Raw genomic sequence first — 25,251 nt, forward strand, 5'->3', positions numbered from 1 at the left:
TTTTACATTTTATGTATCTATATCAACACTATTACAACATTTTTCCCTCACTCTTTTATTGCTATATTGCTTTGAGTAACTTCAAATCACAGCAGCTGCAAATTTTGAATAAAGTTGTTAGTTTATTGATTTTTGCCTAATAATGTTAGCCCAATGAAGTTTTATCTCTAATTTCAGAATTGAAGGTTCGGTATTCCTGTGAATTTTTTACCTGTTTTTAGCCTTTGTACCCAACATATTGGCTATGATTGCTGTCCTTCCACGATGTGTGGGAGGACAGCAATCATAATTTACATAAAACAGAATTTTTAATGTCCCTTGCACAAGTAATTATGGAACAGCATGTACAGTTCATGAACTGTACGTGAATGATTATACGAGTAGTTGCTACACATGATAATAGTCATTGTAAACAATTCTCCAGTCACTCTGAAGATATATTATATATACAGTGCAGTTCATAATTGAGTGACCAATAATAGTTGTTTAATCTCCACAGATGTTTGTTTGTATTTATTAATTGTACATACTTTTAAATAAATATAGTGCATATTTAATAGTCTTGTTTTCATTTCTGTATTTAAGTTTTTACATATAATGACGGAGCATAATTTTTGATATCTTATAGGAATCAAAAGTGCAGTTAGAAGAATGTAAAAATAAAATTTCGGCACTGGAAAAAAAAGTTAATAAAAGGGATAATGCCATTCAAGGTTTGGTGGTAATGGTACATAGTAAACAGAGAGAAGTTAAAACACTTCGTAGTCAACTTGGGCTTAGTAATGTAGGCAGTGGTACAGATAATGAGACAGTGCAGAGTCCTTCTGACAGTGATGAAACAGACTTTAGCAAGGTTAGTAAATGATGCTTTGTAATGTTTGCAAGTTGACTTGCAGTCGCATCTTTAATAAGTTCATTGGTTGTGTGCATTTCTAGTTTTAGAATGTGAATAATTTAATATAATAATACCGGAAATTAATAACTCCTAAATATCTGTTTTTAGGTGTGTTAGCATATATGCATTCCAAGTCCAAGTAAAAATTTATTCCCAGTGGTTGGATTTTCGTTAAATTTTACTTTTAATTTTTTTTATATTTATATAAAAAAATAATTTTATATTAGAATGGCTCCACAAATATTTTAAAAAGATTTGTAGAACCATTCTGAATTTTATTAAAATCGGACCAGTAAAATCTGACAATTATTATTTCTTTGTCCGGCTGTCTACATGTAATAAGTGGACTCCCAGTGATGTATTTTCATGAAATTTTATATTTCGTTCTTTAAAAATAATTTATTGAGCTTTCCCAAATTTTATTAAGAATTAGTCTGGCAGTTATTTCTTTTTTTCATATGTATCACATAGGCTGTCCATATACTTTATATTGTGGCTGAAGCACTGGATATTATGTTTGTTGCCATGCTCTGGCTGAAGGAATGAATGGGTAATGTGTCAGATGTGAAGAAACAAAATTTTCTCATTTTGCACATGGTCATTTTTTTTTTTTTTTTTTTTGCTATAAATCATAAATTATTACAATTTATTAATGTGCCTGAAATGTAATGCACTGCATACATCAACTTATTAGGTTTTACTAAGTAACATTATTTGTAAAATTATCAAGTGTGTATTGTATTTTTATTTTCTATTTGAATTACACAAAATAAAAATATAATACACACTTGACGATGTGTGTATCACACATTATCAAGTGTGATAGACCACAGAACACATGCAATTACAGACAGTATACATGGAGCAATATGGCCTTAGTCGCTGGTGCTCCTAAAACCTTACTACAACAACAACACTACTCCACTGCTCTGATATCTTGATAAATTACCACACATTTGCCTAAAGGATAAGATTAGTTTTCTGGATTTAAAACTATTATTGGCTAAGGTAAAGAAAGCCTTTGTGAGAACGACGAGAAATATCAAATAACTTACGCGGAAAATTAGTTTCCCGACGGCGCCTCCGTAGCCAGGTGGAAGGAGCAGCAGTGCGCAGCACGCGCTTCTTGATTAGCCCGGGGTTCGAGCCCGTCACCACCAAATACGGAGGATGCGGAAAGGTCAAGGAATGACCACCGCATATCCCGGAGCAATATGGCCTTAGTTGCTAATGCTCCTAAAAAAAAAAAAAAAAAACCAACAAAACAAAGTTTCCCGACACCGGACTCTAGCGCTGCTTGCTCGGTAAACAGACGGTAGGTGTTATCGGTCTGGAGCAGAAATTGAGAAGGATATATTGATTGACAGGTAGGCATGGCAAACATTGAAATGATTGGTGGTGGACACGACAGATAACAAGCTACTGTGTAGTCATTGGTTGGCATTATGGTGTGTATTTACCAGTAAAGAACGGTGCATAATAGTTTTGTAATGAACGGTGAACAGGTAATAGCAATGAATCTTTTAAGGTGCTGATTGACGTTATGATACGTGTGTATTCGCACAAGTGTCTTTAAAAATAAAAGTACAGTAATGAAAATTAATATTTTGTTAATAAACAATTTGTGCTAGTCCACCCATGATTCTAAAGAAAAAAAGTTAGGTTACCCCCTCCATTTTGGGAGGGGTTCAAGCTCCCATGGGATTCAAGTGGAGGTAACCTGACCCTTTTTCACCATTAGGGCATATTATTGAACAAGAAAATAAAAATAGTCATAAAAAAATTTATTTTTTTATGAATGTATTTCTAAATATGACTGATTCTAAAGAAAAAAAGGTTAGGTTACTCCCTCCACTTCGGGAGGGGTTCAAGCTCCCATGGGATTCAAGTCAAGGTAACCTGACCTTTTTGCACCATTACAGTGTTTTGTAATGGTAAAAAAAAGTTAGGGCGTATGCGATTAGGACAAGTTACCATTAATGCTCTAAAGTGATACTAAACTGATGTTATCGTGTGTTGTGTTCACGCACCAATCAGCACATCATTTGCCACGCCTACCTGTCAATCAATATATTGTTCTCGACTTTGCTCCAGACCGATAACACCTACCGTCTGTTTACCGAGTGAGCAGCGCTAGAGTGCTGTATCGGGAAACTAATTTTCCGCATAAGTTATCCGATGTTTTTCGTCGTTCTCGTGCAGGCTTTCTTTACCTTTGCCCTATTATTTTTTTACATGCTTCTGATTATCAAGTTTGCAGTTATGAAGTGCTGCAGAATTAGAAATTGAATCAGCACTAAAAATGAAATATTTCAATGTAAAACTGAAAGAAATGTCATTAGAAGTTTCCTAAAAATTGCAGCTTAAAAGAACACTAATTTTTTAGGATTACATTCATTGCAGAAATTCAAAATTACTGTATAATTTAATTACATACAAAATTGATCTACATGTTCATTTTTTCACTATTAAAATTATTTTCACTGAATATGTTATTCATATTCAAACTCTTTCAAGATAAAGATATAAAAATGAGTATAAAGAATACCCATTTTTTGATTTGATTTGAATTTTTATGATGCACAGGCAACTTAGGTGATGATGAGCGAAATCAATGATAAAATGATGCGAGGTATATGAAGTTATATAAAAAAAAAAAAAAAAAAAAGAGTATATAATTAATAAAATATAATGAGGGCTGGAAATGGGGGGGGAGGGGATATAGATGTATGCAGCTCCAGTTGTGAATGGTGATTACAGTTTTGGCTGATTAAGCAAAATCTGCTTAAATTGTGCAGAATAGATTTTGTCTGGTCTTTGTCAATTACATTCCTCCTCTTCAAGAGTTTGCTGCATCTGGATTTCTAATCCAAGAAAGAAGAATATACCTGAACTCAGAAATTATTGATATCCTGTTTCCAGAGAAACTTAGCAAAATGTAAAATTAATTATTAGATGTTTCTTTTTTTTTTTTTTTTTTTTTAATTTTTAAAATTTTTTTGTGTTATATACAATAAAATATATTAATGAAGGATTTATTTTAATTTAAAAGTAACTATTGCATTATTACCGACATGTAGGAAATTTAATACATATTTTCTTAATTAATATGTCATTTTATTTTATTTCATTATTTCTTCTTTTTTTCTTTTTTTTTTGTGGGTTGGACAGGTCTAATACAGTGGACCCATGCTAGGTTCCAACTCTAGGTTGGGACTTGTACATTCACATTGAAAATGAAAAAATTTCAAATTCATAGCTGAATCATTTATTTTTTAAGAATTTGTTTTGTAAAATTATCCCATTTTATTTTTTTAATAAAATTAATTTGACACTCGTTCATTGCAATGCCTTGGGAAGGACAAGCTATTACATAAACAACAAAAATAGCTACTTTGAACCATTTATAACGAGCTGTCAGCTCACTGTGGGAACAGGAAACACGATTCAAGCTTGTGTAAACAGAGCGGTCAGGTGCCATACGATATCATAAATAGTATTGAGGACTACCTCCAGTAAACTGAAATTATGTGAATAATTTGATATTCCCACATATAAGTCGACTCAGGATATAAGTTAGTTTATATTTTTTGTTTTTAAATTCATGCTAATTGCTGTGTAATTCGGCTTCCTTTTTTATAGTCATATTTCACATCTTGTATAGTGGTGTTTTAAGAACCTATTATACCACCTTGTATTAAATATACGTTAAGAACTACTGTCTATTTTTAATTCAGTTATTTATGTTCTTTTAAAAGTTTACATTGTGGCCTGTACTGCACAGTAAGCTGTAAAGAGAGCAGTAAATACAGTGCAATCTGATTATTTGGGCCACACCTAGTCGGGGCAGCCGTTTATTTGGGACAAATCTTGAAGAACAGTTTATTCTGGTAATTGAGAAAATAGCCAGGGTTTTCTTTGCTTAATTGGGACAACATGCTGTTTAATTGGGGCAGGAGACTGCAGCACCCAGTTGTTAATTAAACTGACAATGGCTATAAACTGTAGAGCTGCACTCAATCCACAATGGCTGGCAATAAGATGGTGACACTGACAATTCAACTGGAATGCACTTATTTTGGCGCCCTTTGTGCTTCCTTATGCAGCAGTGTGGGGATTATCTTCGCTAGCAAAACATCCACTTAATTTTGCCTGGGCTGCTTCTTCTTAAGGTAATGACATTCCCATGCTCAACGTCTGTCGAAGATTTCGCATTTCTTGAATTGTCGTGAACCTGATAAAGTCATTATCCTAAGAAGCAGCCCATGCAAATTTAAGCGGATGTTTACTGATACAGTACTGTAATGGAATTCATTTATACAGTACTTTTTGGGGGGGGGGTGTAATTCTTGCAAAGGGAGAAACCGCTGTGTAATTTCCAAAAAAGTGAGGGTTAAAAGAAAGGGTGAGCCATTCGTTAAAAATTTACCAGCACACCACTGCCCCCAGCCCTTCTAGTTGTTGCACATGAATGAATCATGTCTCACTCTCGCTTTGCCTTCTCAGAGCGTACGGTCTCTAATTAGTGTCATTTGTGTGCCCTTATGCTATCATTGATACTGAACCAATGCCGAATCAGGAAGTGTAGAGATTTTTCAGTGCTGTGAATTTTGATAATTTTTTTATATTAATTTTATAAAATTTCAGGCCCTTAACAAGATGCCATATAAGGATTTGTTACTAGCTGAAAAAATTGTCTTACTGGACCATATAAAAAGCCTTTCACCCAATATCATTCATCGTTGTTTGGCGGAGATAACTGGAGTACCGAAACCTACAATTGCATGCTTGATACACCAGTAAGATAAACTGCGAGAAAAATGGACACATGATGAAAAACAGGGAACATACCAAAAATGTAAATGTCAAGGTAAGGATTCTGATGTTGAGGATGCCCTAAATCAATGATTCTCTATTGTAACTTGATAAGGAGTGTGCGTCAAGTGGTCCAATGCTGAAAAAGAAGTCAGAGGAGCTAGCTAAGAAACTGGGCCATGCTAATTTTAAAGCAACAGATGGTTGATTGTCTTGATAGAAATGTAGGCATGAGATTAAATTCAAGAAAACACATGGCGAAAAAGATAGTGCTGATGCTGTAAGTGCAGAAGAATGGAAATCTAAGAAACTAGCCATCTTACTTGAGATATTTTTGCAGATGATATCTATAGTGCTGATGAAACAGGCCTCTTTTATTGTGCCATGCCAGATGATTCTCTGTGCTACAGTCATGTAGCTTCTTGATTAGACTGGAGTTTGAGCCCGTGACCACTAAATACAGAGGATGCGGAAAGGTCAGGGAATGACCACCGCATATCCCCGGAGCAATAGGGCCTTAGTTGCTAATGCTCCTAAAAACCAAATAACAAACAAGCTACAGTCATATAACACTGTCGGGATCAAAGAAAGCAATGGATCGCATAACTATGTTATGTTGTTCAGATATGTCAGGAACTGATAAAAAGAAGCTGTTGATTATTGGGAAAAGTGAATGCTTTGAGGAGCTAAGATTGGACAGTTTACCAGTTGAGCACTGTGCTAATAAGAATGCATGGATGACTTCCGAAATATTTAAGGAATGGTTAACGAGGTGGGATGTAGAGTTACAGCAGAAATTAAGAAAAGTTCTTCTGATTCTTCACAAATGTGCGGCACACCCCAAGTGTTCAGAATGTTTGAAAAACATCCAGCTGGAATTTCTGCCTGCCAACACATCTTTGGTGCAGGCAATGGATATGGGAATCAAAAAATTTGAAGATGTTGTACTGCAGAAAGTTAGTGAACCACATTCTAGAAGCGATTGAATAAAATCTACTGACATCTTCCACAGCCAAGGAAGTGACTGCAAAGGTAAACTTTCTCTAGGCAGTACAGTTTGTTGCTGATAGTTAGCAAGAAATAAGCAGTAAGACAATTCAGAACTGTTTTTCTGACTGCAGTTTTAAGCTTTCAGGCTTGGAGACTAGAAACAGCCAAAAGTGAATATAAAGTTGCTTCAGAACTGGAAAAAGTTGGGAACTATGAAGAATTTGAAGTTATCGACAATAATATTGAATGTTACAACAAAAACGAAGATTGTGAGGATGCAATCGTTGAAAGCATTCTATCAAAACACCAAGATGAGGAACCCAGAAGGCGAGATGAAGGTGAAACATCCGAACTTGAATGAGTTGACTACACAGGATGCCAGGAAATTCATTGGAGGGTGATGACGATAGTTCATGCAGGAAGGCAACGAACACAGTTCATTATCTGCACCAGATGTCTGTGCTGATTTTGTTCACTCACAGTCAATCAAAGGAATGTGGCAAGGTACGCTGGATAAATTCATCCGTCAGTGACAATTAGGAACTAAAAGTTGAAGGGCAAGTATGCGCATGTTTGTTATATAAATTAAAATTTTAAATATCAAGTATTTTTATCTAATTTGTTCCGTATTTTGCTTTAATAGGATTAGATAGAAAGACTTTAAGGACAACATACGTATCCTCGGATAGGTCCTTAATGATGTTATATTGATAATGAGTGAAAATGGAAAGTTCTGCATGCAGAATATTTAAATATTAAATATTTGGCTCTAATTTATTCTGTATGATTTGATGTGCCAAGCCTATACTCACCAGATGTGAGCCCCAGGGGCTCACATCTGGTGAGTATCATCATTCTTCTCCTTGGTGATTCCTTTCTGCTTCTCGCTCTCTCTTGGGGTGGCTTGGGAGTTTTTTTTTTTTGGCTGGTGCAGAATAAGCCTCAGGCTTCCTTGCACCATATGGCTAATAATAATAATAAAAAAATAAATAAATAATTTGTTGCTCAGTGAAATGGTAGTTTGCCTTTTTTATATTTTTTAACTATTTATGGAGACTTCACATAATTGGGGCAGCGGCTTAATCAGACCAAAGTGCACTAGTCTCGATGTGTCCCAATTAACCAGAATCCACTGTATATACAGTTCTCCCTTATGTAGAAAGTCATGAGAGCAAAACCTATAGGTATAGGTGACTATGAGATATCACTCTAATTGATGACCTATGTGTCATTAAGATATTTTGATTATTAACAGAGGCATTCCTTGTTACTGTTTGGTATTGTAATTTAAATGGATTTCTTTGTGAACTGCTTTGAATATGGAAAAATAGGGAAGGTATTGTTCAACAATAAGATTAAGCAGTGTGTGTGTGTGTGTGTGTGTGTGTGTTGGAGTGAGAACAATAGGCAAGAACACTAGGGTTAGGATTGTTTTTACTCATTGTGCATGTGAACAAGAACCTAGTATAAAGTTTGTAGCATTGATGCTTATTTATTAAAATATTTATTGTGGTGTATAAATTGTTGGAATAGTTTATTTCTTGATAGATATCATCAGTATGGTGTGTTGGAGTGAGAACAATAGGCAAGAACACTAGGGTTTGGATTGTTTTTACTCATTGTGCATATGAACAAGAACCTAGTAGAATTGATATTTATTTATTAAAATATTTATTGTGGCATATAAATTGTTGGAATAGTTAATTTCTTGATAGATATCACCAGTGGGGTGGGGGGGGAGCCTCATTTGAAGAAGATTGAAAATTAGGCATTTTTGAAGACATGCAGTAGTACCCCAAAATGCCTCATTTGAAGACATTGCTACATGTTTATGTTTAGTATTTTACTCTTTTGCAAATACTGAACATTGCTAGCACTTATCTGAAAATGAACTGTCTTATTCAGAGTTCTAACTGAGCGACGAGAAGACTATCATCAAATGGTCTCATTTCTTCTCACCGTTTATGAGCACAGGGAACTCTTGTTGAATGCAGATGTTCATTTATTAAGGAAGAAAAAATTTAAGTTTTGGTGACTTTATGCAAATTCGAGAGGTTAGTAGTATATTTAGCCTGGCTTGATGAAGATTAGAATTGGTTGATAGATTTCTTGTTTTGTGCTGACTTTATAAACCACTTAGTTCAACTCAGTTTGCAAATATAAGGATAATCTAAATCATTTGTATGATTGGCTATGATAAGTGCTTTAAAAATAAATAATACTTTTAATTAATTTTAATAATAAATTAATTTTATAATTAAAATAATGGAAGAACTTTCTGAATAGGGTAGATTTTTTTTAAAATTTAAATTTTGAATTGTTAAAGGAATTGATCAAGGAAAAAGGATATTTCCAAGGAAGAAAATGCTTTGAGAAGAATAATCTTTGTTTTGAATATATTCTTGAGAGCACTGAAAGCAGTTTTTTTTTTTTTTTTTTTTTTGCTTAATTTTATTTTAGAAGAGTTGAAAGAAAGGAGTGATTATCTTAAGAGATCTTATTGTGGTTGGTGATCATTGTTTTTTTCCAAAATTTCTATTTCAAGAGCAGACATCAGAAATATGGCATTTTGTTTGCCATTCTTGTATGTAATGGAAATGTTGAAAGTATATTTTTAGAAATTCATGAATAATTATTCAGAGCTATTATAATTGAATATTATAATATTCAGAGCTAATATCATTTTATATTTGAGAAAAATCTATTATTAGTATTAGTAATGGCCATATGGTGAAAGGAAGCCTAAGGCTTATGCTGCACCAGCAAAAAAAAAAAAAAAAAATTCTGAGTCTCCCTGAGAGAGAGAGAGAGAGAGAGAGAGAGAGAGAGAGAGAGAGAGAGAGAGAGAGAGAGAGAGAGAGAGAGAGAGAGAGAGAGAGAGAGAGAGTCAGAAGTAAAAGGGAATCACCAAGGAAGAAGAAGAATGATGATATCCAGCTCAGAACCCTGGGTGTGCCAAGCCCATTCTCACCAGATGTGAGCCCCTGGGGTCAATTAATTTAAAATATTTTGTAATTTATAATCTGCTATCAATTGCCCTAATGATTACTTATTTTTTTGGAAACTTATTTTCCTCGAATATAGTTTTACCACACCACATTAATAAAAGTGTTTAGAATGTTACCTTGTCCTGTTAGTGTTTCACATATCTTACGAGCCGACCGGGCTAGCCGAGTGGGTAAAGTACCTGCCCGGCAACCCAAAGGTCGCGGGTTCGATTCCCGCCTCGGGCTTGGATCAAAGTACTGCAAAAACCTTGGGAGGTGCAATATGGCCACAGAAGCCGATGCGCCAACAACTACCAAATCAAAAAAAAAAAAAAAAAAAAAAAATATCTTACGAATGTAGCCATCTGGATGTAAAAATTAATGCCATTATGTTAAGCAAATTTAAGAAAAAGTTGATGTTTAAAGAGCTTCATTAATGGATCAAGATATTAAGAGAGAAAGAATAATAAAATATGATTCAGCCTTTGGCTCCTGATTTATTTTATTGCAGTACTGCTTAATTACAACCTATATGACAGAGCTGTCATTGTGCTTTTTTCTTGTCATGAATTTCAGGCATTAAAACTGATTTTTTTTTTTTTTTTCCCCCCTGGTTATGAATGTCAGTATCTGGTCACCATAAGCTATGGGGATTTGAAATGTAGCTTGACTTGAAGGAGTCTGGTATTGGAAAAGACATTTTTAATCAGAAAAAAGATTACATTACAGTGCAGTACATTGATCAGATTGAAAAATAACTACATTATATGTAGTTTAATCATGTTTTTCTCTTCACTTGTACTTGAATACTGAGCTGTGACTCACTTGGCAACAAGCTACTTTCTCACAAAACTGGCAAATGTTAATAAACTGTCATTGATCTGGGATTTTTCACTGTGGGAATTATTTTTTACAGCAGCATTGGTTACCATTATGAATCTTGTATACAAAATGCTTGTCTGCATGTTCTTGACTGGTATATGCAAATGTCATAGTTATTTCTGTTGTAACACAGCATGGCCTATTTGCTACTCTATACCATTGGTGTACTGGCTTGCATAAATGTCTGTGCTTGCTGTGATGTTTGTCCATAGATGCTACAATTTAAATACCTATAGTTCCGTAAACATTGCAAATGAGACCTATGTTCATATGATATTTTTCACTCAAAATGGCCTTCGAGTCACCTCCTGAAGTTATGACACAAAGTTACAGGAAATGCTGTGTCTTTGAATTATTGATTAGAAATTTATGAAAGTCAGTCATCTATTTTCTTATCTTCAACACAGAATCATTGCCCCAGTGATTTTAAAATACTTTTGATTGCATGCTTATCTTGGCCATGCTTTAATAGGTGCTATTCGGAGCTCTAAGCGTTCATAATTAGTCTCTATTCTAGATTAAAAAGAGATTCTAGATCACCTTGTTAAATGCTAGTTAATTAGTTTTAGTTAACAAAAAAAAAAAAAAAAAAAATCCACTGACCAAACTGATTCATTTGTACAAAACAAAGGGAAATAATCAGTTTCTGACTTTTTCTTCATTTAACTATTAGTCAAAATAAAGTTTTTTTTAAAAAAATTTTTATTTTTATTTTCTTTTTGTTTTTAATTCTATATCTTCTGCATAGTCACCAGCTCTCTAAATTTACGATGGGAAATTACTCTTTTCGACTTGATTCGATCCCTTCTCCGTCTTCCGTTGTACTTTATTCTGCAGGTTTTCATTTACAATGCAATGCATACATTATGGCCGAGGAATGGTACCCTCTCTCAATTTATAAAACATTAAGATTTATAAAACATTAAGATTAATAAAATACATTTTCAGCTTCTAACTTGCATTGCCAATATCTAGAATATAATATCTATATTCTAGATATTGGCAACTAGATATAATATGCCAATATCTAGTAAATATAAGCCAGAATCGTGCTGTCTTCTGTCAATAAATTAGTAAAAGCCTCCTTCCTCGTCAATTCTGTTTACAAAACACCAATGAAAGACGAGTGCAGAGACAGTACATCACGAATGTCAAAATAAGTTGACATGGTCAGACTTTAACAAACTATGTTTTTTACATATGGTGAAAAAAAGAAAAATGTTAATGCATGTTTACACATAGTACCATTAAGCTTATTTGTATGCTGATACAATCCTTGTATGCTGATACAATCCAGTGAAGTTTTACAACTTTAATATTTAATATACTTATAATGTATGACTTTTTAAATAAAGTCATACAGTTAAATTTGATGAATTGCATACTTAGTTTGGTAGCCAGCTGACTTTCTGTCATGAATTCCTAAGCCCAAAGCATGTTTTCTTATAGCAGGTGAAAGTCTACTAGCTCCAACCAGTTGCAAATTGCCAACTAAGTTTTCAGAAGCATTAAGTTAAATATTATTTAACTTAATAGCATGAATAGCAGTAAAGCTTAGATGGTATTCACCTTAGTTGATCTGCTTAATTACATGAAGTTGAGGTGGAAATGAAGTTTAAATTGAAGTTTAAAATAAATTTAAAAAGTTAGTTGAATGAATACGGAATTATTAGAATTTTGCTCAAGGAAATAGAAGTGCACTATCTCATCCCTGGTTGTCATTTGAAAAATTGAAATTTAAAATAATATGAAATAAGTGAGGCCAATAGTCACAACGAGCGACTTTCGTATTAAACATCTTCGGTTGGCAGTGATAAGAAAGAAATAAATCATGTATATGAAGGATTTCTATGTTCCCATAATGCATTTTGCGACATGTGGGAATCTTATGTGCTTAAGATTCCAGACCGGAGAGAGGTTGGTGGGTAGTTTTGTATTTAGAACATTAAGTTTAGTGTTATGTCACACCATTCTGTGACAAGTGCCTCGTGTTGGAAGATTTTGTAACTAGATCTTAATTTAATAAATGCAATGGCCGAATCGACTAGGGGGTTGTGGTTGTGAGAATGTACATGTTGTGCAAGTTTGGTGCTGGTTAGATTAGTTCTGAAGCTGTTATAATGGTAATAAGTACGTGTATTGGAAGTTAGTTGAAAACTTCCAATATTTTAATAATTCTGTATTCATTCAACTAACTTATTTAAATTTATTTTAAACTTCAATTTAAACTTCATTTCCACCCCAACTTCATGTAATTAAGCAGATCAACTAAGGTGAGTACCGTCTATTAAGCTTTACTGCTATTCATGCTATTAAGTCAATTATACAATGGTACATTAAGAAGTTCTATAATTTATCTAAATATTATTTAACTTTAATTTAAATATAATTGTATGTAAGAACAGATTTGTCATCTGATAATATTATTCAGAGAATAAATTGATTTCATTTCAATTTGGTGCAGAAAAATTGTTCAAAAAAATTTTTTTTCAGTATTTCAGGGAAATACTGAAAACAAAAAATACATATTTTTCCTTTTTATCGTTGCAAGATAAAAAAATACATATTTTTCTGAACAGTTCTGTTGGTTTCAATGTGAGAACATACTAGATGCTATTATGAAAGAAGAGAAACTGGTGTACTGTTAGTTTCCTGATCAAGGACCACTGTACATCAGTTTTCTTTACCTTCAATGATTAAGAGTGCAATCCAGGGACATTTAGATAGATATGGCATTCTGAAGGACACACAACATGGTTTTGTTAAGGGAAAATCATGTTCAACTAACTTACTAGGCTAATTTGACACAGTTACTCATGAGCTGGCTGTAGGGAACAATTTCAACATAGTTTATTTAGATTTTAGCAAAGCATTTGACTCTGTCCCTCATGAGAAGTTACCGTATAAGCTGGAACAGGTTGAGATTATTGGAAAAATTCTAAGATGGATTGTTGGGAGGCTATAGGACAGAAGCCAGAGGGTTGTGACTAATGGATGTTCTTCAGATTGTGTAGTGGGGACCCCCAAGGATTGGTTCTTGGACCACTGCTGTTTCACATTTTCATAAATTACATTGACAAAGGGATAGAGAAGGTGTGATGTCAAAATTTTTAGACAACATAAAGATAGTTAGTCGTTAATGATCAGTGCCAAGCACTGCTGCTTCAGGATTACTTGAACTGACTTCAGAGATGGTCAGAGAAGTGGCAGCTATGTATAATGCTACTAATGCAAGGTCTTACACTTTAGGAATAGCAACCCGCAAATAAATTATACACTTGGTGGGGTTGAATTAAAAACAGTGGAGGAGGAAAGGGATCTTCCACTGGATGTTGATGGTTCAACAGTTGAGGATCCAGCTCAGGTGGCTAACAATCTAAACGAGTATTTTGCATCTACATTCACACATGAGGAGTTATTCAGGAAGGGGAATGTCGTAGGTGAAGTAAACATTGGCAGTGAGCTAGATTATTTTCTAATAACTGAGAGGAAAGTGGAGGAGAAATTGTTGAGGATAAACATAAAAAAGGCACCCGGGGTGGATGGGATCTATCCAGTTATATTAAAGGAGGCAGCAAAGGAAGTAAGCAAACCCCTAGCCATAATTATGAGAGCTTCTTTGGACTCAGGGGAGGTACCCATGGACTGGAGATGTGCAAATGTAACTCCAATTCACAAAGGAGGATCAAAGGCTGACACAAGTAATTATAGACCTGTTAGTTTAACTTCGGTTCCAGGAAAATTAATGGAGGCACTGGTTAAAGAAGCACTGCAGGATCATCTGGACAAGAATTCAGTTATAGCTCAGACACAGCATGGTTTTGTTAAGGGCAGGTCTTGTCTGACCAATTTGATTGGATACTATGATGCAGTCACAAAAGAACTGGATGCAGGGAATAACTTTGATATTATATATTTGGATCTTAGAAAGGCTTTTGATACTGTTGCACATGGAAGACTGCTGCACAAATTGGAGAAGTGTGGCATTGGAGGCAAATTGCTGCTATGGATAAAGGGATGGTTGAGTGGCAGAAGACAGAGAGTGGTAATCAATGGACACTGCTCAACGTGGACTAATGTTATTAGTGGAGTTCCTCAGGGTTCAGTGTTGGGTCCATTGTTGTTTTCTGTATTTATAAATGATATTGATGATGGTGTATCAGGCTTAATGTCCAAGTTTGCAGACGATACCAAGGTTGGCAGGGTTGTTAAGGACACTACTGATACTATGCTGCTGCAACAGGATCTGGAAAGGTTGAGCAGATGGGCTGAGAGGTGGCAAATGAAGTTTAACATTGACAAATGTAAAGTACTACATATGGGAAACAGTAACCCCAGATCAACGTATCAACTCTGTGGTACTACGCTGACAGTGGTAGAGAATGAAAAGGACCTGGGGGTAATTGTGCAGGCAGATATGAAGTTCTCTGAGCAGTGCAGACGAGCTGCAAGAGTAGCTCATGGTGTCTTGTCAGTGATATACAGGAATTTTTCTAGCAGGGACAGGGATGTGATTATTCCCTTGTATAAGGCATTGGTCAGGCCACACCTTGAGTACTGTATACAGGTCTGGAGGCCTCATTTCAAGAAGGATGTAGAGCTGCTGGAACGAGTACAGAGAAGGGCAACAAGATTAGTGAATGGAACAAAGGGTTGCTCTTACGAAGAAAGGCTTAAGTTTTGCAAATTACAGAGTCTGGAGACTAGGCATCGGCGAGGTGATCTGATAGAGGTGTATAAGGCTTTGAATGGCTTGAGCATGCTCAATGCCGATGGGATTCTTCCTCTTGCTCAGAATAATCACCTGAGAGGGCATAAATTCAAATTGAGGAAGGACGGATGTCGGATTGATGTGCGGAAATTTGCCTTTAGCCAGCGGGCAGTTGGTTTGTGGAATAGACTCCCATCGCTTGTTGTTGAAGTTGATAGCCTAAACAAATTTAAGGCTCAGCTGGACAGGTATTTCGAACGAACGGAGGGGTGAAATGGGAGTAGTGGTTTTTTTTTTTTTTTTTTGGCTGATGCTGAATAAGCTTGCTTTCTTGCATCATATGCCTCTACTAATGCTAATGCTAAGAGATCTGAGAAATATGATATAGGCAGATCTTGAAGTTTTCTGAACAGTGTAAACAGGCAGCTAGGAAAGCCTAAACTGTCCTATTGATGATTTGTCGAACATTATCCTGTAGAGATAGGGTAGAATACTGTATTTAAGTATGGAGACCCCATCTAAAAAGGTATTGAGCTTCTTGAAATGGTCCGAAGACATGCAACTCCAGTGGTGAGATTGGCAAAAGGAAAAAGCTCTGTAGGTTGACTGTAAGAGGAAAGACTCCCATTATGTGGGCTACATAGCTTGGTAACCAGGCATTTCAGACAGGCTGCCATTTTGTCAGTGACATACAGAAATTTTGCTAGCAGGGATAAGGTGATTATCCCATTGTATAAGGCAGTGGTCAGGCCACATCTTGAGTACTGGACATGGGTCTGGAGGCCTCATTTTAGGAAGGATGTAGAGTTTCTGGTGGAGGTATAGAGAAGGACAATGAGATTGGCGAGGGGAACAAAGGGGTGCTTTTACCAAGAACGTCTTCAGTTCTGCAAATTGCATTATCTGGAGATTAGGCACCTGTGACGTGATCTGATTGAGGTATTTAAGGCCTTGAATGGCTTGAGCAAACTCAATGCTTATGGGATTCTTTGTCTTGTTCAGACTAAGTACATGAGGGGACATAAATTCAAATTGATGGTTGCAGCATAGATGTGCAGAAGTTTGCCTTCAGCCAATGGGTGGATTGTTGGGACATGTTTCCATCTGTTGTGGAAGTGTGTAGTTTGAATAAATTCATGGAATAACTAGAAAAAATTAAAAAATCCTAAAATTAAAAAAAAAAAACAACTAAAAAATGAGATTTTTTATTTATTATTATTTTTTGTTTCCGATGCGGTATAAGCTTTCTTGCATCATTTTCTACTATTAATACTAATGTTAATAGCTGGGTTAGGTATGAGAGTGCAGAAGCATACCTGCTTTGAATGGACTGTGGTTGACTGCTAAATATTGGGTTTGGCTGCCATGGGTTTGTTAAGGGGAAGTCTTGTCTGACAAATTTGATTGGATACTATGATGTAGTCACAAAGGAATTGGATGCAAAGAATAATTTTTATATCATATACTTGGATTTTAGGAAAGCTTCTGATACTGTGGTACATGGAAGACTATTGTACAAATTGGAGCAGCATGGCATTAGGGGCAGGTTGCTACAATGGATAAAAGGATGGTTGAGTGGGAGAAGACAGAGAGAGGTTATCAATGGAAAGGTTGGCAGGGTTGTTAATGACAGTAATGATAGTATGCTACTGCAACAGGATCTGTAAAAGTTGAGCAGATGGGCTGAGAGGTGGCAACTGAAGTTTAACTTTGACAAATGTAAAATACTGCATATGGGTAGCAGTAACCCCAGAGTACCATATCAGCTGGGTGGTACTACACTCAGGGTAGTGGAGAATGAAAAGGATCTGGGGTAATTGTGCAATCAGATATGAAGTTCTCTGAACAGTGCAAAAAAGGCTGCAAGAGTAGCTCATGATGTCTTGTCAATGATATACAAGAATTTTGCTAGCAGGGATAAAGGGGTGATTGTCCCCTTGTCTGGAGGCCTCATTTTAGGACCAATGTAGAGCTGCTGGAATGAGTATAGAGAAGGGCACTGAGATTGAGCGGAACAAAAGGTTGGTGTTACCAAGAAAGGCTTAAGTTCTGCAAATTGCAGCTTCTCGAGACTAGGCACCTGTGAGGTGATCTAATTGAGGTGTATAAGGCTTGAATGGATTGAGCACACTCAATTCTAATGGGATTCTTCCTCTTCCTCAGATTACTCACCTGAGGGAGCATAAATTCAAATTGAGGAAAGACAATTGTAGAATAGATGTATGGAAATTTGCCTTTAGCCAGCAGGTGGTTGATAGTTGGAACAAACTTCCATCTGTTGTAGTGGAGGTTAGCAACTTAAATAAGTTCAAGGCAGACCTAGACAAACATTTGGAGTGAATGGATGGGCGAAATGGGAAGAGTTTTTTTTTTTTTTTTTTTTTTTTTTTGGCTAATGCTAATATGTTTATATCCAGTTGTAACCATATTTAGTTGTATTATAATTAAAAAGAGTTGTATTCATTGTCAAAATAATTAGTGTAAACTCCTTTTATCTAGCAGTTGTACTGGAAAAAGAACTTTTTTGTAATCTTTCATTAACCTATGAAAATCATATAAATTTCATACTATGAATAAAGGATTACACTAACATTAATCTTATTAATGTCCCTATTAATCTTGAAATTTTATCTGTATTAGTCTTGGAAATCTGGAAGACTACTGCATTCTTTGGGATATCTTGCATTTCAGAATTCATGAACTAACTGATCCTATTGGGAAAGTTTGTTATCATCCACAAAAAGGAATTGAATACTAACTGCATCCCCAGAACAGAATTTTCATAATGCTCTGAGTGCACATTTACTCAAGATAGCATTGCAATCAATAGTGATCAATGCACACCAAACAATTTTAGGCAGTTATGAACAAGATTATAGATGCCCACGTAATTTTGGGTATGATTGTGTGTAACCAAGAATGTAATGCAGTAAAGTGTTGAAAATTCAGCACTTTACAATCTGGTGTTGTTTAAAATTTGACACATTTTACAATTCCAGAAATATTAAGAAAGCCATTTGGCACTTGTATCAATGATCACATTTAATTTTAAGAATCCATGCAAAAATGGGCAACATTTCTTTCTTTATAGAATGTTTGTAGGACCACCTTATCCTTTACTCTGTTTTTGTAGCCATCTGGATTTAAACTTCATTCATCATGCAATGGTCTTAATTCTCACAGCAGAACAAACATGCATTTTCAAGAAGTTGCTCTGGGATTGCAGTGCTTTCTAATAGATAGTCTCGCCAAAAGGTTAATTAGCCATTTGTTTTAAAAATCAAACCACTATGAAAGCCTATTTCAGGATTATCTGGGCCCCATTGGACAGCAGGTGATCTCTAACGGCAACACAAAGGCAAGATTAATTGTAAAGAAATTCATTTAGCTGCCATGCACTGTATATAATCAGTTTTCAGAGTTGTAATATGGTAATGCTATCTGTTGAAAGTGCAATACCAGACAATTTGTTACAAAGGCAAGTTTGTTGTGCTGTGAGAACTAAGACCATTGTGTTGTTATCCATGCATGTTAATTCCTACTGGCCACAAAAACAGATGAAAAAGACAAAATAGTCATTATAAATGCTTACAGATATAAATAAGTTTAGTTTGCACTTAATATTTATTGAAATATGCTAGTCTGAACCTACTCAACCACTAAGTATACAAATTTAAAAACCCACACCTCTCAATACTTAAGGGTGCTGGGGATTTAAGAGTTTACTGTAATTCAATATACTGAGTTCGTCCACTTATTTGCAAGTGAGATTGAAGATAAGATCTATCCAGTGAATACCTGTGTATCCATTGGATACAAACACGTTTGCCATACTTCATGCATGAAAGTGGCAAAAATAAATAGTGAGCACTGCTTATTGTGATCAAGAAACAAGAATGCAGTTGTTCAGTGCTATTTATTGATGCACAGTGAAAATGTATACATAAAAAAGGTGGAAGTGGACAGAAAGAAAACACTAAAATCAAGTAATATAAAATACTTTAACATGACTGTGCACTTTGTGAGGAAGGATGATTGCAGGATAGATGTGTGGAACTTTGCCTTCAGCCAGCAGGTGTTTGATTGTTGGAACAAACTTCCATCTGTCATGGAAGTGGAAGCTTGAATAAATTCAAGGAACAACTAGATAAATTATTAGGAGAAGGATTTTTTTTTTTTTTTTTGCCTGATGCTTTCTGAGCTTACTTTATTGTGCAAATTTAGCATTAGCACTAGTAGAGGCACATGATGCAAGAAAGCAAGCTTATACAACATTAGCCAAAAAAAAAAAAAAAAACTTTCTTTGAGAAAGTAGTCATTAAAAACTGTCATGATGTCTCTTGAAATTTATACAAACCATTGAAAACAAGTACAGAAAATATTACAATTAAGAATTAGAAAAGGGTTAATGCCATAAAACAGTCATTTTTAGGAGGAGTACAGATACAGTACTTTCTTTCACAGAATAACAACACCAACAGCGATACAATGTATGAAGCAACAGCAGTAAATAGACAAGCAACATGTTGAAGTTCAAGGACAAATTGGGATGATGTTATGTATTGACTTCTGCTGCACATGCATAAACAGCAAAAGGCAAAAAAAGTGACAATATAAACTGAAGCACTGATTCCCATAAATGTTGTTTTTTCTACATATTCATATATGTCTGATCAGAACGTTGTGAAATGATAACATTATGAACTGCTTATCAGGATATGTTAATGTTATCATTCGTTATTAACATTATGAATGATAACATTATCTGTGATCACAATAAGCAGCATGAACTGTATTTGTGTTAAAATCAAAAGGGTTATTAGCATTAGTACAGGCATATAATGCAAGAAAGCAAGTGTATACAGCATCAACAAAAAAAAAAAAAAAAAACAATCCCTTCCCAATTCACCCATCTATTCACTCCAGATGTTTGTCTAGTTCTGTCTTGAATTTAAATTGTTGACCTCCACTACAACAGATGTAAGTTTGTTTCAATTATCAGCCATCTGCTGGCTAAAGGCAAACTTCCACACATCTGTTCTACAATTGTCTTTCATCAATTTGAATTTATGTCCCCTCAGGTGAGTAATCTTAGCAAGAGGAAGAATCCCATTAGAATTGAGGGTGCTAAAACCATACAAAGCCTTATACACCTCAATGAGATCACCTTGCAGGTGCCTAGTCTCCAGACACTGCAATTTGCAGAACTTAAGCCTTTCTTGGTAACAGCAACCCTTTGTTCCACTCACTAATCTCGTTGCCCTTCTCTATACTCATTCCAGCAGCTCTACATCCTTCCTAAAATGAGGCCTCCAGACCTATATACAGTACTCCTGACCATTGCCTTATACAAAGGGACAGTCGCCTTCTTATCCCTGCTAGCAAAATTCCTGTATATCATTGACAAGACACCATGAGCTACTCTTGCAGCCTGTCTGCACTGCTCAGAAAACTTCATTGCCAAACTTTGTATCATCTGCAAACTTAGATATTAACCATGATATACCTTCATCAACATAAATGATAAATACAGAAAATGACAATGGGCCCAACACTGAACCCTGGGGGACTCCACGAATAACATTAATCCTCGAAGATCAGTGTCCATTGATTATCACTCTCTGTCTTCTCCCACTCGACCATCCTTTTATCCATTGTAACAACTTGTTATTAATACCATACTGCTCCAATTTGTACAGTAGTCTTCCATGTGTAACAGTATGAAAAGCTTTCCTAAAATCCAAGTAGATGATATGAAAATTATTTTTTGCATTCAGTTCCTTTGTGACCACATCATAGTATCCAATCAAATTTGTCAGACATGGCTTCCCCTTAACAAACCCATGCTCTGTCTGAACTATAACTGTAGTCTTGTATAGATAATCCTGCATTGCTTCTGTAACCAGTGACTTCATTATTTTCCCTGGAACAGAAGTTGAACTAACAGTTCTGTAATTACTCATGTTGCCCTTTGATTCCACTTTGTGAATTTGGGACACATTTGTACATCTCCTGTCCATGGGACCTTCCCTAAGTTCAAGGAAGCTTTCATAATTATGGCTAAGGGTTTGCTTACTTCCTTTGCTGCTTCCTTAAATATAACTGGATAGATCCCATCCACCCCAAGTGCCTTTTTTTATGTCCAATTTCAACAATATCTCCTCTGCTTTGCTCTTACTTATTACAAAATCATTTAGCTCCCTGCCAGAGTTTGACAAGCTTCTGGCCTCCACTTTCCTTCAGACATTCCTCATGTGTGAATGTAGATGCGAAAAAAGTTTCTCAGCTACCTCAGCAGGTTCATCAACAATTGAACCGTCAATGTCAAGTGGACCAATGTGATTCATTCCCTTCCTTCTAGAGTTTACATAAGTAAAGAAGTCTTTACTATTTTTCTTTGCATCCTTGACAAAGATTTCTTGTAATCTGCTGTTGCTTGCCTAATGTCTTTTGTGACTTGATTACAGACTATCTTATATCTACCATAGGCATCTGCATCTCCCGAGAATTTGTGTCCCGTTGCATTTTTCTTCTCTGCCACGAGTCTCATTAGTCCATCTGACATTCATTTAGGCCTCAACCTTGAACAGTATTTCTTAGTTGGTATGAAATGGATAGTAGCTTCTTTGATTACTTCCCTTTATATTTCTCATTTAGAATTTGCTGTTGGTAATCTTTTTTTTTTTTTTTTAATAACTGCAGGAATAGTTCAGTAGTAGAATACAAATACAAGTTCAGAATACAAATACAAACTCAAATAGTTTGTATTTGTATATTGTGTTGTACATTTTGCTCAACTAATTGGTTGCTACCAAAGGAAAGGAAATGACTAATTTCTGTTGCAAAAGTGTTTCACTCTAAAATATGATTTTAGAAATACATTTTTTTTTTTTTTAAATTGCAGTGGTAAACTCTTCTGACTGTAAATGGCCATTCCTGGTCATTTTTTTATTTTATTTATAATTGTATTAATGTGGAGCGACACAGGAAAGGATTAAAGAATAGCCTCTTTCTGCTTAATTTAAACATTATCACAGGTGAGCTTTCTGAAATGCAGCACAAAATTGGCACTATGGGAAATTTTAATAATGAATTTCAGTTTACCAATGTTGAAAATCTTGTCAGACTGGATCAGTGTGAATGATACACACACACACACACACAGAAGTTCCTGAATTATACAGCTGTTATCAGATAATTTTTACATTCAAAAGATAAATGCATTTCATTTTCAAAAAAAACAAAAATACCTTGATCTGCATAATTAGCTTGATTATGATCCTAAGAAATAGAAATAATAAGGTTTCTTTTTAGTAGTTTATACAGCTCTGGGGAAATTGCCAATAATTGTATGAATTCTGGTGATACTTATCTCATTTTTATTGATTAAACAATAAACTCCAAACATAGCTGATATTTCTTCTTATTTAAGAAACCAGTATCTCATGTTTTTAATTGAACATGGCTCTACTTGTAAAATGTGCCCATTAGCCTTTCACAGAATTTTATGTTAAAGAATATTAAGATGACTTACGTATATTACATTAACAGGATTGATTCGTGTATTATCACTAATATGCTATTGTGTTTCAACACTTCTTCATGGCGCCTCCGTAGCCAGGTGGGAAGGAGCAGCAGTGCGTAGCACATGCTTCTTGATTAGACTCGGGGTTCAAGCCCGTCACCACCAAATACGGAGGATGCGGAAAGGTCAGGGAATGACCACCGCATATCCCGAGCAATATGGCCTTAGTTGCTAATGCTCCTAAAAACCAAATAACAACAACAAACAAACAACTTCTTCATGCAAGAAAAATTATCTATAAAAATATATTTTGTAAATTAATATTAATGGATGCAGCTCTGAAATAATTTTGATTCCTTATTAAAAAGAGGAATATAGGCATAATAAAATATAAATAAAAAAGTAAAAAAATCTAGAAATTTATTCAAATCCAAACCTTTTCAGTTATATTTAAAAGTTATAAAAACAAAGTGAATACTTTTATATTTATGTTTCATTCATTTTTACATAACTCATTTTGCCAATTTTTGCATATTTAACTTAGGAATTTTAGTTCACAGAAGTTCAGTTTGGTTCAGAGAATTTTGGACCAGTAGTTTTATTCAGTTGGGAAAATTGAGTGAAAGAATGTAACATTGATTGCAGGATGTTTCATTTACTGCTACGTGATACCGGACAATATGATACATGTTCATCATTCACTAAGATGTTAATATATCTGGCATGCAAACATATATCTACCTTATTATTTTAAGTGGACAGTGCTTTTTCAGCAATTTGTGAACTATTCTGGTACTTGTGTTCAATAAAATGCTGGCTAGTACTTATCAGTTAACTGTCATAAGTACTGTCCCATGTTTTGTAAGAATGTATCAGTAACAATAATTAATCTTTATTGTTACTAGTTGATATAGTCTTGCAGTACCCTGCCAACCTTCATATCGGGTTGTTAAGGACACTAATGACAGTATGCTGCTGCAACAGGATCTAGAAAAGTTGAGCAGATGGGCTTAAGAGGTGGCAAATGAAGTTTAACATTGACAAATATAAAGTACTACATATGGGAAACAGCAACCCCAGAGTGACATATCAACTCTGTGGTATTACACTGACAGTGGTAGAGAACGAAAAGGACGTGGGGGTAATTGTGCAGGCAGATATGAAGTTTTCTGAGCAGTGCAGACGGTCTGCAAGGGTAGCTCATAGTGTCTTGTCAATGATATATAGGAATTTTTCTAGCAGGGATAAGGAGGTGATTATCCCCTTATATTAAATCCTCAATAAACTGCACAAAATGAAACAGCCTGCTTAATTCACAAATATGGGTTTCTGCTAACAGACAAAAATGCAGAAAGGTTAATGCTAGTTTACAAATTTAAGTTTGTTCAATGGGGTTTGAATTTCAATAAGTCCTACTGTCGAAATATGTTGCTGTGATTTCAAATATGACTTAGATTTTTTCATATCACATCCAGATACATCACAATTTAAGAAATAAAAAAGTATTATTTTTTACGAAAGTGTATAACTTTATTGTATTTAGTAGTGACAAATTGATAGTATTACATTTTCATATATCAAAAAATACGTAAATACTAACAAGTATTAATAAAAATTCTGAAACTTTCATTAATCAGACCTTCATCTCTTTGTTTGAAAAGAAGGTTTAATCATTTTTCTTTTATGTACAGTGCCAGGTTTCTCTCTTTTTAAGCACCAGCAGTAGTCGGCCATCATGCTTGTCACCTTCCTTGGTACCTCTGCTCCATTTCCTTTATGTCCTGAAGGAATCTCTCCCCTTGTTTCTTCGCTCACCTGTGCAACATTTTCGGGGAAAAAATCAAGATGGGGATGCAAAAAATGAATTTTGATGCTCATATTGGAACTTGAATTGCAAAGCTTTTCGAGCATATTTTGAACAATTTTCTCATAATCCTGTGATTATGATTTCCTAGAAAGTTTTCCATTACACTTTTAAAAGCAATCCAGGCTTCCCTTTCAACATCAGTCATAGTAGTTTCAAATTGACCGTCTAAAACCAATTTTTTAATTTGGGGACCAGTTAAGATACCCTCCTTAAGTTTTGAGTCAGATAAACTGGGAAATTTACTGCAAAGGTACTTAAAGCAGTTGCCATCCTTATTCAGTGCTTTAACAAATTGCTTCATTATGCCTATCTTGATATGCAGTGGAGGTAAAATTATTTTATCTGGCTTCACCAAACTTTCGTGCACAATATATTTTGACCCCGGTGTAAGATTGTGCCTCCGAGGCCATTGCTTCTTTGTCTAATGCAGCGCTTTAGCTCTGATATCCCATTCACAAATAAAGCATGGCATTTTAGTGTACCCACCCTGTTGCCCCAACAACATACATAACACTTTTAAGTCTCCACTTAGTTGCCATTCGTGATCTTGATATTTAATTTTCTACAGAAGCAATTTTA

At 35.1% G+C, this 25,251-nt stretch overlaps 1 protein-coding gene across 1 annotated transcript in view; it reads left to right on the forward strand.

The window, feature by feature from the left end:
• The window catches only part of LOC150087822 (uncharacterized), a 316,716-nt gene that overhangs the window by 29,785 nt on the left and 261,680 nt on the right, over nucleotides 1–25,251 (forward strand). Inside the window, exon 7 of the mRNA XM_090369929.1 lies at nucleotides 629–853. Within this exon, the coding sequence (XP_090226055.1) occupies nucleotides 629–853 (225 nt within the window). The remainder of the gene's footprint in view (nucleotides 1–628; nucleotides 854–25,251) is intronic.

The sequence above is a fragment of the Mastigoproctus giganteus genome, chromosome 3, assembly GCF_048544385.1.
Source record: "Mastigoproctus giganteus isolate SK-2022 chromosome 3, ASM4854438v1, whole genome shotgun sequence".
Classification (NCBI taxonomy): domain Eukaryota; kingdom Metazoa; phylum Arthropoda; class Arachnida; order Uropygi; family Thelyphonidae; genus Mastigoproctus; species Mastigoproctus giganteus.